At 42.6% G+C, this 16,570-nt stretch overlaps 1 protein-coding gene across 1 annotated transcript; it reads right to left on the bottom strand.

Annotated features, from left to right (window-relative positions):
- Positions 1-9,811: 9,811 nt before the first annotated feature.
- On the bottom strand, positions 9,812-16,240 carry LOC140694336 (trafficking protein particle complex subunit 9-like). Its single transcript, XM_072957617.1, has 3 exons — positions 16,199-16,240; positions 11,621-11,728; positions 9,812-10,280 (listed from the first exon to the last, which is right to left on the bottom strand). Exons 1-3 carry the CDS (start codon positions 16,238-16,240, stop codon positions 10,032-10,034), a joined length of 399 nt encoding a protein of 132 aa, XP_072813718.1. The 3' UTR covers positions 9,812-10,031.
- Between the last annotated feature and the right edge of the window lie 330 nt (positions 16,241-16,570).

Raw genomic sequence — 16,570 nt, 5'->3', positions numbered from 1 at the left:
GAAGTGGATCCCTTGAAATTGTTTATGTCTGGCTTATTTCCCCTCTCTCCTCTGCCTCAGGACTTCTCATAAGTAGAATGAATTTGGCCTGAACATATTCAGTAAAACCAGAAAATATAAAATTAGACCACACAAATGTCTGTTTAGCCCTTGTAATTCAGTAATTCCTAAAACTCCTAGAAACGCAAGGAAGGTGTGTTACCTTTGGGACTGAGTGCATTTGAAGAGTGAGAAATGTAGTGTGATCTGGTAAAGGCACAGGCTCTATAGACAAAGATCCGGGTTTGGATCCTGGCTCCACCAAGTACTGGAAACATGACCACCCATAGCCTCAGTTTCTTCATGTGTTGAATGGGCTGATGGAGCTCACCTCCAAGCCGTCAGGTCAAAATGAGATGGTAAGAGTCACTCACAGGCAGAATGCTTGACATAGTGCTAGTTGCTCTTGCTGCTTTATAATGTCTTCTTAGGTAATTCCGTTGTCCATTGGCTTGTGAATACCTCCTCATTTGGTTTAAGAAAAATAGCATGCCTTCAGAATTTTTAAAAAAGGAATGAAGATAAACTGATTAATGCTGGGTGTATTCTTATAGGTCATTTATTTAAAAAATAAGTAGGAGTTCTCTAAAGAGAATTTATTCAGTGTGCCTAGAATATGATTCAGTTAAATATGATTTTCCTTTAAATTCTTTACAGAAATTTCCTGTGATAATTTTATTGAATAGTAGTTGAAGTTTTCTGAGGAGGGGTTACATTCTAAAAAGTTTATTCTAGTAACAATTGATACATTAAATTAATTATTGATATCCCTGGACAGCGTAAAGCTCTATTTTTTAATATATATAATTTTGGGGGTTAGTTCTATGACATTTTATTGGGCAGAATTATTTCCCATTTCCATTTTACAGGCAGAGAAGATGAGTCATACGATACTCATTATACAAGAGCAGCAGAGGCTGATTAATTTGGGCAGAGGAGGAAAAGTGTGTGGAGAAAAAATTCTTGATTCTCAAACTGGACACATTCTGTGGTGCTATGCAGCTGAAACGGTTTTGAATTTGTTTCTGTGTTGTCCTAGGTTTTGGCCCATGTGCCTGGAAAGGTCTCTCAGGCAAACATGCTAATTTAAGAAGTTTGTCATTCTAAATGCTCTTAAGAGGATTAAACAAATTCCACAGCAAATAAATGAACATGTTTGGAAGGTTTTCCACCCTCATGTAATTTCCAGAAAACAGACATTATTCACTTGCTAAACCAAACACACAGGTATATTAATGAGCCTGGCTCACATGACTGGGCAGCACGGAGGGAGCCTCATCTATTGGCATGGGTCCTGCTGCAGGAACCTCACCTGAAGGTTTAATTAGAATTTATTTCCAGCGAGTGCTGCTCCAGCCTTTTTCTCCCCAATGTACGAAAGTGCCCTCCTTGCCTGGCCGTTAGTGTGCAGAGCCCCGCGGCTCACACACTTCCCTGCTCATCAGGAGGCTGATGGAGCCAGTTTGCTTAGAAACGCTTAGCTACACTCACAGCGGGGATCATCAGTCACTTCTGTGTGTTCACCTCCACGTGCAGGGGAGAAAATCGAGTTTTGCTGGCGACAAACGCTAATTGACCACCAGTTGTTTCAGAGAGACTGTGATGTTGAAAACTGGAGTCCCATTCATTTTTATATGTTGGATGCAGACAAACTGCACGGCGACACCCCCACTGTAAGTACACCCACCAGGGAGGGGGTCGGAATTTGGATCTGCACGTATTCAGATCCTGGCACTGGTCAGCTTACTGTGTTCTCGCTGGGTTTGGGAGACTGTTTCCGTAGTGATTGATTTGGTTTCCAATAAATTTGCACAGCCGTCTCCTTCAGTCGAGTTCTGATGAGTTCAGTTGGGAGGGGCATGTGAAATTAGGACAGGCAGAGAGGTGCAATGAAGACTAGACACCATCTGGTTTCCTCTCATTTTTTATGGGCCTAAAATGGTTGTCTTCTTTTCTTTTCCCCTCAATCCACCTCTTCATGTCAGGGAGTCGTCTTCAAGAATATCTTCCTAAAATATAAAGTAATGAAGAAGGCAGTGTGTCTCTTTGGTTGATTTCGTTTGATTTGGGTTCATTATTAAAGATTTTCTGGTGAGGATTTTATGAGCTCTTAAAAGCTGGAAGAGCAGCACAACCAAGGAGAGAAAGTCAGAGAAACGAGTCAGCGGCCGCTGTGAGGTCTGGGGGACGAGGGCAGGAGGTGAGGCAGAGGCAGCACCGTGGCCTCCCCTGCAGCCCTGAGGGCAATGTGCGCATGTAAAGCCAGCGTCTCTTGTCACCATGTGTTCTAACAGGACTCCCACTAAAAGAATGCGTGGAGATTTGGTTAGGCCTTACCCTTTACCCTCTTGTCAAACATCTTTAATGCTGACTGTATTTATTCAAGATGACACAGAGATCACCTGCAGAGCTTGAGGGAGCGGTGCTTGCTTCCTGTCTTGCCCGCCCCAGGCTCACTCATCAGACACCTGATTCTTGCAGGCACTGCAGTGCCTGTGGGGGGAGCTCTGCTCCTGGGGGGTCTCTGCTTCTGTGGTGGGACCTCTGCTCCTCAGGGAGCTGGGCACGGGAGTGCTCACAATGGAGCCGGTCGCAACAGCGCTGATCCCTCTCCACGTGATGAGCCCTTTGTGTAAGTAGTAGAGGTGGAATCCAGAGTCTTCCTGCGTCTACAGAGTTCTCCAGTAAAGCCAACTTGGAGGAAAGAAAGAAAATGCCTACTGTTCCAAGACTGTGTCCTAAGGGTTCAAAGCTCACTGTGGAGCACACATGAGATCTCATCCAGTAAATACTCTGGGGTCTTGACTCAGACTTGTCATGAATTTGGCATTCTCATAATGTTATTTCTCTTATAATATGTCTAAGCAATCATTTTTGTGTGATGGTTATATGTGCATAAATGTCCTGAAGAAACTGTTGTTGATGGAAATGTGGGCATCAGTGATACCACAAGGGCTGGTGGCCCTGGGGGCTGTCCGAGCCCCACACCATTTGTTACCAGCAGTCTTTCAGATTGCATCTTATTCCAGAGCTCACCGGGGCTCCCATCTCTCACTATGTGTCTTGAGAGAATATTTGTTCAGGGGGTAGGGGACAGGATGCTTCCAAGTCTGGGTTCTGGGGTTCCCTGTCTAAAGGTGGCACTGGCACAAATCCTTTATTCATGGAGTAATGAAGCCCCACAGTCTCGTGGCTAATTGGGCCTCCCAGTCCTTCTTCATGAGAGGAGCCGGAGGGTTTGGGTTAGGCCCCCAAACCTGTTTATGGTGAGCTTTCAGCCCTATCACACAACCTGGGTTGTCTCGTTTCAGTCACATGACTTTGATTTTTGCAGGTAGGTGTGACTCCTGGACAGTGCCTGGGACTTCAAGGTTTCCCCTACAGTAGGAACACTGAAGAAATTTCAACCCGTAAGGGGTGTTTGGGGGCCTCAAGGACAAGTAGGGACCCACAGACAGATATCTGGATGGGTGGCGATCAGGCCTGAGTCTTGGAAGGACAGAGATTCCATTACTGTTTTAACAGTGAACTTAAGGGAGGAATTCGGGAAGGTCTGATGCATTTGAGATTAAAAGTATTATCTGGCTTTTATTGTTAGCAGTAGTGGTGTTTAACCCTTAGACCCATTCCCGCTTTTTATAAGAAATATTTTGTAACCTTTCTTTTTTGGTGCCCGGAATTGAACACCATAGAAAGTGTAACCTAAGTATAAATATGATAAACAAATAGACAGGTAGATGGAAAGATGCGGTACCTCAATTCTTATATTATGGGGTATTTTATATTTATGCTAATTAGTGACCTCTCAGGACAAAAGTCACATACAAAGGAAGTCACTTCTAATAAACTATTTTTCCAAGCCTTACCAAACTGGGAAACAAGTGGCTTCACAATGTTAGAGCACCTTCCAGGCCCCGGGGAAATCTCCTTGTCACAGTTACACTTTCTGATGGTGTCCTGTGCCAAGTGCAAGCACATGCGGTTCGGAAGCTGCCCGGAGGCTGACTCCGGGGATTCCTTCTCCGTCGCAGCTGTGAGGGAGCCTTGCCTTTCCTGACCACAACCACAAAGGCGATTTTAAGTCTCTGAAAACTGCCATACCAGTGTATATCACAACCCCCACAAGATATGTAGAATAAAGTAGAAAACTTTAAGTGCCTCCTTTAAAATAGAAATAAGATATAAAATAAATCATGATTTAAAAAATTCTAGTGCCCGAATTAGTGCTACATTACACTGGATGTATTATTAGGTTAGACAACTTCATTACTGCTTTCCATACCACATTTTCTAGTTAGATTTTATTTATCTGTTTTTTCCCTAAAGAAAAAAATCATATGAATCATTCTTGTGTCAGAGGTGATGAGCAGAGAGCAAGTGCAAAACCAGAAATCGTGATGCTGGTCAGTCTAATATCAGCTCCGTCACTGCACAGATCATCTTAACTCATTTTACTGCACTTTTTGGAATTAAGTTCTCACTTGGAAAAACCTCTGTGTCAGTTAGATTTGTTAGTAAAACAATTCTTTTTCTTACTTAGTGCATCAGTGATGTTTTCAAGATGATAAAAAATTTGCCCATGGCATTTAAACAGTTGCTTGTTCTCGTAATTCATGGCTCACGGTCTCGCACTTGTCTCAACTGGAGAACTTTGTTTTCTGTGTGCAAATTCTCATTGCTTTGGTGACGCAGGGACATGTGTCCTTACTGGATGGAGTATGATAGTAGTTGTTTGCATTCTCTCCCTAAATCTGGAGTCCTGTGTTATGATTCCTGTTAACTTACAAAATATGAATATTGTTATTTACCTAAATAGCTAACATCGCACCAGTGATGCATAGCAAATTGGTCCAACTAGGAATTCCAATATTAAGTGAGATAGTAATTTCACAACCCACTATTCCAAGAATTTGGATTGATGGTTCAATTATACCAGGGACATTACCTGTTTTAATTGAATCAATCATTGCTTTCTTCAATAAAAGTTTCCATTCCATCTGTTCTTTTGGTTTATTGTTCTTCAGTGTTTTGTCTGCTTTCTTTCCCAAATATATGTGATTTTGGCTTTTGTCATTGAAAATCCTTGCTGGTTTTGCTACCTCATGCTGGAGAGGAAGCCTTGTGACTGTTTTATAGTCACTGGTTTCATGGTTGTATGAGTGCTTAATGTCACCTTGCAGGGGTGTACAGACCTAATGAAGTGTGTACATAAAAGCCTTAGTCTACACTGAGTGCAGGGTTAGTGTGAGCAGCTCGTGTCATCAGTAACATAGTTAATCCATTACAATCATCCTCTGTTAATCAGTGTTATCCTTCTAACGTCTCCAGGAGAGGAAGTGTAGTATTCTAAATGCAAATCTTTGCCACAATTTTAGTCAATTCAACACCTTCAAAGCTTTGCTGTAATAGGACTGTGAGCCTGCTATTCCTACTTCTGCTCCTCCTGACCCAGGATGCGGTCTCCACGGCTGATGATCCACGAGACACTGGATTCTTGGTCCCATGGCTCTGTGTGTTCTGGGACATCTGGGGACTTCAGCACTGTTTTAGGGTCTTTGGATCCCACCTCTTCATAGCATTGCTGAGATGAGATCTGTGGTTTCACCCTCATTCTTGAGTGTACGGTGCACTTTTTCTAGAACCAACACACGCCACCGTGGCAACACTGCTTTGACCATGTGCTGGGACAGTGAATGCTTGTCAGTTCTCGGGTTTAAATTTTCTGTTCTAATTTCTAAAATGGGGTATATTGACAGACACTCTCCATATAAACAGAAGCTCTGTGGGGTTTTCAGCAACTTCTAAGAGCATAAATATTCCTGAAGCAGCTAAACTTCCTCCCAACAAGTGAGGAGCAAGCAGGCAAGTCCTGGGTGACTGTGGCGGCCAAGTTGTGCAGCCCAGGCTGCTCACTGAGGAGCAAGGAGAAAATCTTAGAAACCTACTTCCATGCTGTCTTTCACAGAATCTCAGAAATGAAAGGTTTAATATCTAAAGAGGGGTGATTTTTTTTAAAATATTTTTTTTATTTTTTTCCTTTTTCAGTTTTATTAGGTAGAATTATTACAGTTCAACTTCACATAAACATATTACATGTAAATACATGTATAGAGTATACTGCATTTTTTAGTTTACATATATGTACTAATTACTCTTTCTAAGAACAGATTAGAAATTTAGATTTTTAAAATTAAAGTTACCAGAGGAATAAGCACATTTACAAAAGAATAATAAACAGAATATGGTAATCCAATCACAAAGGACAGTCAGATGTGCTTACATATATTAAAGAAATCAAAATATTTAGTTCATTTGTGGTCTTATTATTATTGCTATTAATTTTAGATTCCCCATAAATGAAGTCATATGGCATTTTTCTTTCTCTTTCAACCCCAGTTCACTTAGAATGACGGTCTTCAGGTCCATCCATGTTGCTGCAAATGGCATCTTTTATGGCTGAGTAGTATTCCATTGCATATACGTATCAGCTCCTCTTTATCCAGTCATGTGCTGATGGACATTTTGTTGTTTACATGTTCCTTGTTCTATGTCCCTTCTGGCAACAATTACGGATTTTAAATATTTTCCACCTTAAAATCCTTCCTGAAGGAGATGTGGTAACTGGAATCAAAAACAGTTACAGCACAGGGTGGTGTGTGATGGGCCCTGGGTGCTTGGTAGAAAGGTTGGCAGTAAGGATTTCAGATTCTTATCAAATGATTCCACCTCTTGTAGCCCTGCTGACTGCCTCTCTCATGGCCTGCCCTACAAGTCTGACCAGTCCCTTCTATGAATCCTACTGTATTGTGCACCAATTTGTCCAAATGGTGTCATCCAGCAGGGACCTTAAGTGAGGCACCCAAGCTCCAGGGTTGGTTTCTTCCATCAGCCCTTAAACTTCCTTGGGAGCCAGGACTGTCTCATTGCCCCAAGGATCCCTAATGCCTAGTGAGATGCCTGATACAGCTGGTACTTAACGAGCACATCGGTCAAATGGAAAAACTTGATTAAAGAAAAGGCCCTCATTTTTCAGACATGCCTACCTGAGTGCATAGGGTAAAATGACATGTCTTCTTGGATTTGCTGTCAAATACCTCAACAAAGGACAAATAAAAGAACAAAGGTCTGAATAAAGGAAATATGGAAAAGTATGTGAATTCATTAATCTGGGTGATGGGCTTACTCTACTATACTTACTGATGTATACTTAAGTTAGTTTATAATTTTACTGTCATTAGCTGAATAGCAAGTATTAATACTTATTAATTGAAATCCTTAGAACTGACCAAACTTACCCTACACAAAATCCTTAATATCCAAGTAGTCTGTCTTACAGAAATCTTTTCCCACAAAGACAGGAAAAAGTGGAAAGGCAAATCCGTGCAGTATTTCCACATTGTCAAAAGACCAAAGGCCGACACAAAACAAGAGATTGCAGAAAAGATAAAGGGGCTGAAATCAATGTCTGAAAAACCTAGCTAAGAATCCTAAATGGCCGAACTTCACTAACCTCAGCACTGCCGCATCAAGAATGGAGCAAATAGCACCTAGTGGATTTTATTTTTAATAAATAAATAATGATCCAGTTCCTACCACAGGCAATTATAATAAGACTGAGTATAATTTCTACCAACAAATAGTGTACAAATCATAATTTCTACTTGATTCAAACTGCTTCTTCTATAAAATTTGAATCTTTTTATTCTTAAGACAGATTTGTGGCATATTACCTAGTGATAAAATTTTCAACTGGCTTGTATTAAAAAAGTTCACCATAGTGAGAGTTTATTACATCAGCTATTCCTTTTTGGGAAACCCATGTGCCTTGTCACTCTCTTTCATAAGATTTTCTGTGGAAAATTCAATCCTTCATTCAGGAAAAGGCTGAGCAATATATCGCATGGAAAACCGTCGTAAACTGCAACACAAGAAAATGAAAATGACAGTGAGCAGCCCGTGAAGCCGGCAGACACACACAGCGCACGGCTGTGTTCCCGCCTCGACTTTCTGTAACCAGCAGGGAAAATTTGCATTTAAAGAAATAGACATAAACACTTTTCAGGACCTGAGCACACAATTTTCATTTCAGGGTTTAATGGGCTTCCATTTAATTCTATGAGAAATGTATAAAACAACAGAACAACAGCTGACATAGGGTTTAAAGTAACTTTTATGTCTTAGTGAAAATAAAGCCAACTGATAGTTATCATTTTTACTTTATTTGATCTCACTCTCTTACTTTACCTCCCCAACCTCCTCCACAAAATGATGGTGAACATCCCCTCCTGGTTCAGAAGGCGTAGTAGAAAGTACCAATCACATGGAGGTGAGATTTGTTGTTTTGTTTTTCAAAACAAACAAGTTTCATTCATGTGATTTAATAATTAAAATCAGAAACAAAGTCTACTCAATAAATGGCGGCCAACACATGTCGTTATAGCTGCTCATCAGGTTTGGCCCCACGTTACACACTTTTACATGGACATGTGCCTTGTGCTTTCATGGGAAACGGTGAGTGGGGACAGGGCCTCTGCTCTCACAGGGCACACAGCCTGGTGGGGGAGGCGGTGTTCAATCACTGCCCTTTTTTTTAAATATACTTACAAATTATGGGAAATGCTATTAAAAAGAACAAAATGAGTCAATGAAAGTGAAAAATAGAAGGTCAGTATTTAGGCTGAGGGAAGACAGGGAACCTCTATGAAGAGCTGACACTCCACTGAGACCCAAAGGACAACTCCGGTGCTACAGGTGAAGGGCAGGGACACACTGATAAAGGGCTGACATCCAGAATATACCAAAATTTCTTTAAACTCAACAAGAAGGATGAATAACCTGATTAAAAAATGACCAAAATGCCTGAACACACACCTCATCAAAGAAGAAATCTAGATGCCAAAGAAGCCTTTGGAAAGATGCTCCACAGCACCTGTCATCAAGGGGATGCAGACTGAAACAGAGAGATACCACTGCACACCTGTCAGAACTGCCAAAATGCAGAACACTGACAGCACCGAATGGTGGTGAGGATGTGGAGCGACAGGAATTCTCATACATTGTTGGTGGGAATGTAAAATATCCCAGATACTTTGGAAGACGGTCTGGCAATTTTTTACAAAATTAAACGTTCTCCTAACATATGATCCGGCAACTGTGCTCCTTGGTGTTTACTCGATGAAATGGAAACTTATGTCCACACACAAATCTGCATACAGATGTTAATAGCAGCTTTATTCATAATCGCCAGAACTCAGAAGCAACTAAGCTGTTCTTCAGTAGGTGAATGGATAAACTGTGGTCCATGCAGAAAATGGACTATTATTAGGTGCTAAAATGAAATGAGTTATCAAGGCATGGAAAGACACGGAGGAAACTTATATGCATATTACTAAGTGAAAGAAGCCAATCTGGGAAAGTTCTGCAACTCTATGGTGTTCTGGGAAAGGGAAAACCACAGAGACTAAAAGATCAGTGGCTGTCAGAGGCTAGAGGGGAAGAAGCAATGAATGAGGTGCAGCACGGAGCATTTTAAGGTCACTAAGACAGACGACTCTGTATGATGATGTGATGGTGGATACATGTCATTACACATCTGTCCAAACCCACAGAGTGCGCACCACCAAGTGTAAATCCGAGTGTCAAGTATGGGCTCTGGGTGATGATGACTTGTCAGTGTAGGTTCAACCATTGTCACAAATGCATGCTCTGGTGCAGGTGTCAATAGTGAGGAGGCTGTGGGGACAAACTACAGTTCATACACCCTATCCAGCCGCAGCCACTGCTGTTAACAAAGCTCTGTGGGTGTGTGGACTGTCCGGCTGCTCTGGCGTCTGAACAGCAGAGCTGAGCAGCTGCACCAGAGATCAGGAGGTTTGCAGACCCTGAAATATTTACTCCCAAGCCCTTGACAGAAAAAGTCTGCTGAGCCCTGTTCTAAACGAATCAAAATTCACCCTGATGAGACAGGACAGCAGGGCCCAAACCAGGCATGGTTAATGAGACTGAAGCAATGTTTTAGTTCCAACACCTTTGCTGAAGTCCTGCAGGTCCAGCGACAGACTGTAGCCAGGAAGCGTCTGCAGGAGGAGGCGGGAGCAGGCCTTCCCGCCAGGCTCCGGGAGGCCGGGGGCCGCGAGCCGCACGGGGGCCACCCTCTTGAAGAAGGCGGACTTGCAGTGGAAGCCGATCAACTCATAGAGCTCGGAGAGGAGGCTGCACTGCTGAATTCTCTCCTCGGAACGCTGAAGCACAGGGAGAAAAGCAACAAGCTTCTGAAAGAAACATGTCAGTGAAAAAAGACACGTAAAAAGATTTTCCCATAAAACAGAGACCCGATGACACAGGAAGGAAGAGGAAGGCTGACTCAGTGCACTGACGGGACCGGATGCAGAAACGCAGGGAAGCAGCGCTGTGCAGACGCTCCAGACCCCCTCCGGGCCCCACCTCTCTGCGTTCCGCCTGTCCTTTTACTAGAAAGGCCAGTATTCCCTGAAATAGAGGAATCTCCTACCTAAACATGGGACACTGAGAAGGGAAAGAGGAAAAGGAAGGGAAAGTAAAGGAACAACAGTTCATCTAGACCCTAGGGTTTGGGCAGGACTTTCACCAAACACACAACCTCTCAAAGCACAGAGCGCACAGTGAGAAGCTGACAGTGTGACTGCAACTTCTTCTCCTTAAGCACCAGCTACCTGCCAGCACATGCTGCGCCCGTTACTGAATCATTACAATCATCTCAGAAACTATTACTACCCCGGCTCACAGGCAAGGAAATCTGAAACTCGGGGAGGAATTATTATCATCCTGGACAATGCCCCACAGCCCAGAATTGTCAGAGCCTCTGGCAGAGCATGGACTAAAACGCTCCTCATCACCACGGGCCCTGAGCCTTAGGCTGAGGCCACGTCAGGTCTACATGGGCCCAGAGCACGAGGCTGTGGGACAGGGAATGCTCCCAAACGAAGTGCCAGGCCAAGACCCTCAGGAAGCTATCTAATGAAACCAAATCCCCAAACTCATTTCCAACCCACTGCTCTGTCTGGGAGGACTGCTCAGCCCATCTGTGCTGTCACCTGTGCACAGGCTGAGCAAGGGGCCCAGACAGGGACGTGACGTCCCAGTGGAAGTGGCTCGGAGAGCGCTTCTTCACAGGACAGACTCTCCCGGCTTCCAACGCTAACTCTTCGTTCCATTTCCAACTGGAAAGGAAGTTTAGACTTGCTTTCCTCTCCAGAAACAAAGAGAGTGTTAACATCAGCAGGAAACTCAAGACTGAGGAAGAGTCTCCAGGCCATTTGGAAGGATAGGCCGCGGAGGGAACAGAGACAGGGATCAGAAAGACCCGTGTTCCAGTCCAAAGTCTGCACGTCACTCGCTTTGACAGTTTCCTTTTAATACAGGTGATAAAGTCTAATTATGATTGTTGGGAAAACTAAATGAAATAACGTATTCCACTACCATAGGTGTAAAATCCTCCATGAGTGTTCCAGAAATGGACGTGATCGTGGTTAGTTACTGTCTGCCAAGTCTTGTGTTCTAAGCTCACATCACCCAACCAGAGATGTGCCAGAGAATGCCTTACCAGCCAGCAGCCTTCTCCAACTTGGAAACTCACAGTGTCCGAAGAGCAGGCAGTGGTGGATACTTTGGGGCACTCTGGAGGTAGCACTCCAGTGATGACTTTAAAAAGCTGGGGAGAATTTAGGGGACCATACAGTTCAAATACAGAAAACTCATTCCATGTCTACAAATATTCATCTCTAGCCATGATGATTCAGAGAGGAAATACACATTCAAACGTACATCATTTTCCCACATAAGTGCATCAAAACAATTTGGAAAGAATGTAACTTTCTTCTCTAGATCACACAGTGGGAATTACAAGGTTTGTACTGACAGCCCTACTTGTAAGTCATCTGCAAACGTAACTGGGTCCACTACCAGTCATCATCATTCGAAGTGAAGGATGGAAAAGAGCAAAGCCAAGCTAATACGCTCCAGCCTTTTGTTTGGTTACAATGTCACAGAGGAGACGGACAGCTCAATAAGGAACCACTCTGCCGTGATCACGGAGCCTGGGAGCGGGATGGGCGGCAAGATGTATGATGCACCAGTAGCTGTGCCGCGCTTCTAGGCAGGTACCAAGACTCACCTCGACAAGATATCAAACGTTTATGCCCACGTCCTCATCACCTGACATGTATTAAAGAGAAATGAAAACATATAAAAGGCCAATACCCTTGGTTGGTACACCGTCCAAAGAGCAAAGTCACAGTTTGACAACTGGCCATCACGGTTCCCTGGGATTCATTCTTGGAGAACCTTAAAAGCCTCTCCTCTGTCCTCAAGAAGTGCTGCCTACTTATCCTATCTTTGGCTCAGGGATACAGCACGTTCACGTGGACTTTAATGTCTGCACAGATTTGACTGTCTTTCTCCAGGTTCACTTGTCCATTCTGAAGAGGCCTGAGTTAAGTCCATCTTCCATAAGATCAATTCCCTCCAGTGACAGCTCAACGAGCCTGCAATTACAAGCCAACTGAACAGGACTGTCCTCAGCTAAAAATATCACCCACCCTTCACTGCTTTCATAATCTCCTCTCCTGGCTAATTGCAACAGACCAACAACACCCTCCACCAAGTTCCCCAACTATGTCAAATAGAAAGTAAGGTCCATAAAAGAGGAGACAACTCCAAAGTCACCTCTGAATTCCTAGCATATAATAATGTCAATAAATAGAACTATGATTATTGCTTCTTTCCTTTAAAACCTTTCTGGTTATTTAAGTGAGACCATGGAAGGGAGGTATTTGGGTCCAGTATCTTGATATAGAAGACTCTGGAGGCCTTTTTCAGAATGGCTGTCCACTGAATCTTCAAAACACAACTTCTCTTTCCAGGAGGAGCTGAGATTTTCTACCAGGAGTTTGTGGTCACTCTCATGCCATAACAGCTTTAAACTAAATCCTTACTTTGTATATGTTATTTTTTCCCTCTTCGAAAAAAATTGACTTTCCTTATTTCCTTTCCTTGAGGAATGTATTTTTTCTTTTATTTCAAATTCACCCTTTTGTAAAGCAGGATTCTCAGGATGTACTTGACCTTACATAAGAACAGCCATCCAACACCCAGTGTGAGAGGCCTCGGGCTCACCTCCTGCCCTCCTGCCAGGGCAACTGAATCTCAGTTCAGGAGCCAACCTGCACCCCAGGGCTTCTAAGGCACACATATCTCCCAGAATCCCTACATTCTTGTTTGTCTTGGCTTCTGAGGATTTCCCCTCATTTTCTTGACAATTAGCCTTGCAGCTTGAAAGATGAAGAAGGAAGGTTTTATTTCTTAATCTGCATTTTAAGGAACTTGTGTGATGAAGGTTTTCACGAGTTTTTAGAACCCTCCATCGCCGAGACAGAAAGCATATTAGATATTTTCTAAATTTAGCTATCATGTGCATCTTTTCTTTGCTTTTGTTTTCTTAACTACTAACAGACATTTTTTAATTAAAAAATAAATTAAGGCCGAAAATAGGATAGAAAATTGAAGGGGCAAACAAAATTAAAGGGCAAAGACAGAAAAATGATAAGTACTCTACAATGTTAATAGAATACATACAATATGGATCAGATCAGCAATTCTCAGTAACAGCTAATTGAAACCTGACCATGAGGTAAAACGTCTCTCCTGTCAGGAGATGGCCAACAGAAAATAGAATTAAACCAACAAACTAAAATTCTAAGTCTGGCGAGGTATAGAAGTCTACCAGCTAAATGTGTCCTCTTCTGGAAAAGAGGGAGAATCACCAGCTCTTTTCTGTGGAGCCTGAGCCCAGGGAAGGGCGGTGAAGTGAGCTCTGTAAGTTCCCAATTAGCAAAGTGAGTGATGAATAAAGAGACGTGAGCTTTGATGACAGAGATGATACTACTATTCACTTGTCCTGTCAAGTATGACTTCATACTCAGTGATCAATACCTGGGCGTCCTCAGGGATTGAGATTATAGGAAAATGCACAGCCCGGGCCCAGACCTCCTCTGTGAGCTCGTGACACTGCACTTAGATAACTCAAGGGTACCTCCAACTCCACCTGTAAAGAACTGACTTCACGGTGCTCCTCCAATAGCCGTCCTGCCCAGGGCCCCTGGTCAGGGGGCAAGATCTCCCTGCCTCTCCCAGCTCAGGCCCATCACTCACAGATGTGACTGGACCCCTCTTTCAGGGCCCAGATATCCTCAGTCACCAAGTCCCACCACCCACACCTGACCTACCATGTACTCACTGGCACTCACTCAGCACTGACTCTGTGCTGCGGACCACACTGCACACTGTGCACACGTTATCTCACTGGATTTCCACAGCAGTCCTGGGAAGTCGGTACATCATTGCTTCAATTGATTAGGTAAATTGTTTCACTTCCTTGAGTGCGTCATCCAAAGTGTCACGGCTACTGAGCCACAAACCTGGGACTGAAAATCACTTGAAAACTGAACACTGCTACACCTCACAGCCACCGTACTCTGACTCATCACATCATCTCCTGCCGAGCCTTCTAAACGTTTCTAAGCATTCTACAAGACAAAAGTGACCTACGAGAGCACCCCACTCCCCTACATAAAATCTGTCAATGACGGTCCACTGCCTTTAGGAGAATGCCCCACTGGGCCTGAGCATAGCCCAACGGCCCGGCATCTGCGTTCCCTGCTCAGCCACGCCACCTCACCCACCACGTAGTTCTACATGTGCCGTGTGCAGACAGGGATGCTGATTCCGTTCAACCCGGGGCTCGTCTCACTCAAACAATGATCACCCTCTTCAGTGGTCACCCGCTTCAATGCTGACTCTCAGAAAAATGTTTTCTCAGGATGAATCAATATCTTTTTCCTTACAACTTCCCATCATTGATAATGAGCTCCCCCCAAAAGAGAGAAGACTTAATCCTCAGTCTCCTTATCTGTAAAGTGCAAATAACAAGGAACTATGAGAGGTTTTAAGAGAAATAATTTTCATGTGAGGCTGCGGGACAATTCCCAACATACAGTAAGCACTCAATATGTGCTTTCTTAATATTAATAAAAATAGATTCCATTCTAGCAACCTTCAATCAATGCTTTATGGCTTTGTCCATAAGATCACCAACAAACTGTTGGGCGAACCGCTTTGAGCAGATCAGCATAAGCGTACTGGGAGAGGTAAACGCTGACTCCATTTACAGCTGCAGCCAACCAGCACTACGGGGTGGGGGCAGTTTGCTCAAACTCTTACATGTTGCTTGAGCATTTAGTTGTAGCTATTGAATAAAGACAGGTATTATTTAGTCAAAGCTCCTGAAACATAAATCTTCAAACATTGATGCAAATTAGGTTTCAAGTACAACACACACACTAGAAATTATTTGAAAATTTTACTCTTAGATCCTCTGCACATCAAAAGGGCATGTTCTTAATGTATCTGACTAAATACACTGAAAGGATTATTTAAAAGTAATTAAGATGAACCATCCTGAATAACCTCAGTATCATCTGCACAAAGCCCCACCCAAGGGTCTCATTTCTCACGTCCACATAGGTGTTCAGGCAGCTTAACCTAGGTCTTGGTTTCTTATAACACAGGGATGGGAAGAATTGTGGATAGATTTATGTAGCAAATACAAACCTAGGGTATTTGCTGTGAAGGAATCCTAGAAATAAATAAATTGATATATAGTCCCACCCTTAGGAAGCTCAGCCTTTCCATTTACAACAGCATTAAAAATAAAATGAGAGATACATTTAACAAAATTTTACAAGATTTGTACATTGAAAATTTTGAAGTATCACCAAAAAATATTTAAAAGATCTACATATATGGAAGGCATCCCATGTTCATGGAATGGTAGACAATATTGTCAAAAATGTTAAGACTCCCCAAAGTGATCTACAAATTTAATGGAATCTCTATCAAAATTCTAGCTGACTTCTTTCTAAAAATTGAAAAATTGTTCCCAAAATTCATATGGAAATGCAAGGCGCCCAGGTCAGCCAAAACTATCTTGAAAAAGAAGAGCAAAGTTGGAGGACTCACTCAAAGGTTACTACAAATCTATAGTACTCAAGTCATTATGGTACTGGCATAAGTTTGGATGCATAAATCAATGAGACTCAATAAAAAATCCAGGGGGAAAACTTACATTTACAGTCAGTTTTCCACAAATTTGCCAACAACACTCCATTGAAAGAATAGTCTATTCAACAAATGGTGCAGATACACCTGGGTATCTGCAGGCAAAAGAATGAATCTGGAATCTGGACCCCTGTATTTTATATAACAAATAAATATTAATTCAAAATGGATCACAGACAGAAATGTAAAAACTAAATGTATAAATTTTCTAAAAGAAGACATAGTATAAATCTTTGTGGTCGTAATATAGGCTATGGCTTCCTGGATACAATACCAAGGGCACAAGTAATTAAAAAAAAAAGCAGATAAAATTGACTTCATCAAAATTAAAACCATTTGTTACAAAGGACATAATCAAGAAAGTGAAATGAAAGAGGAA

The sequence above is a fragment of the Vicugna pacos genome, unplaced genomic scaffold (genome assembly GCF_048564905.1).
Source record: "Vicugna pacos unplaced genomic scaffold, VicPac4 scaffold_21, whole genome shotgun sequence".
NCBI lineage: Eukaryota > Metazoa > Chordata > Mammalia > Artiodactyla > Camelidae > Vicugna > Vicugna pacos.
This window is presented reverse-complemented; position numbering and strand designations above follow the sequence as displayed.

Coding starts and splice junctions, on each gene's coding strand:
- LOC140694336 (XM_072957617.1), bottom strand. CDS start 16,240: ATGGAGTGTTGTTGGCAAATTTGTGGAAAACTGACTGTAAAT. Junction 11,729..16,198: donor GTGGAAAACTGACTGTAAAT/GTAAGTTTTCCC, acceptor AATTCTCCCCAG/CTTTTTAAAGTCATCACTGG. Junction 10,281..11,620: donor TTGGAGAAGGCTGCTGGCTG/GTAAGGCATTCT, acceptor CCTGTGCTTCAG/CGTTCCGAGGAGAGAATTCA.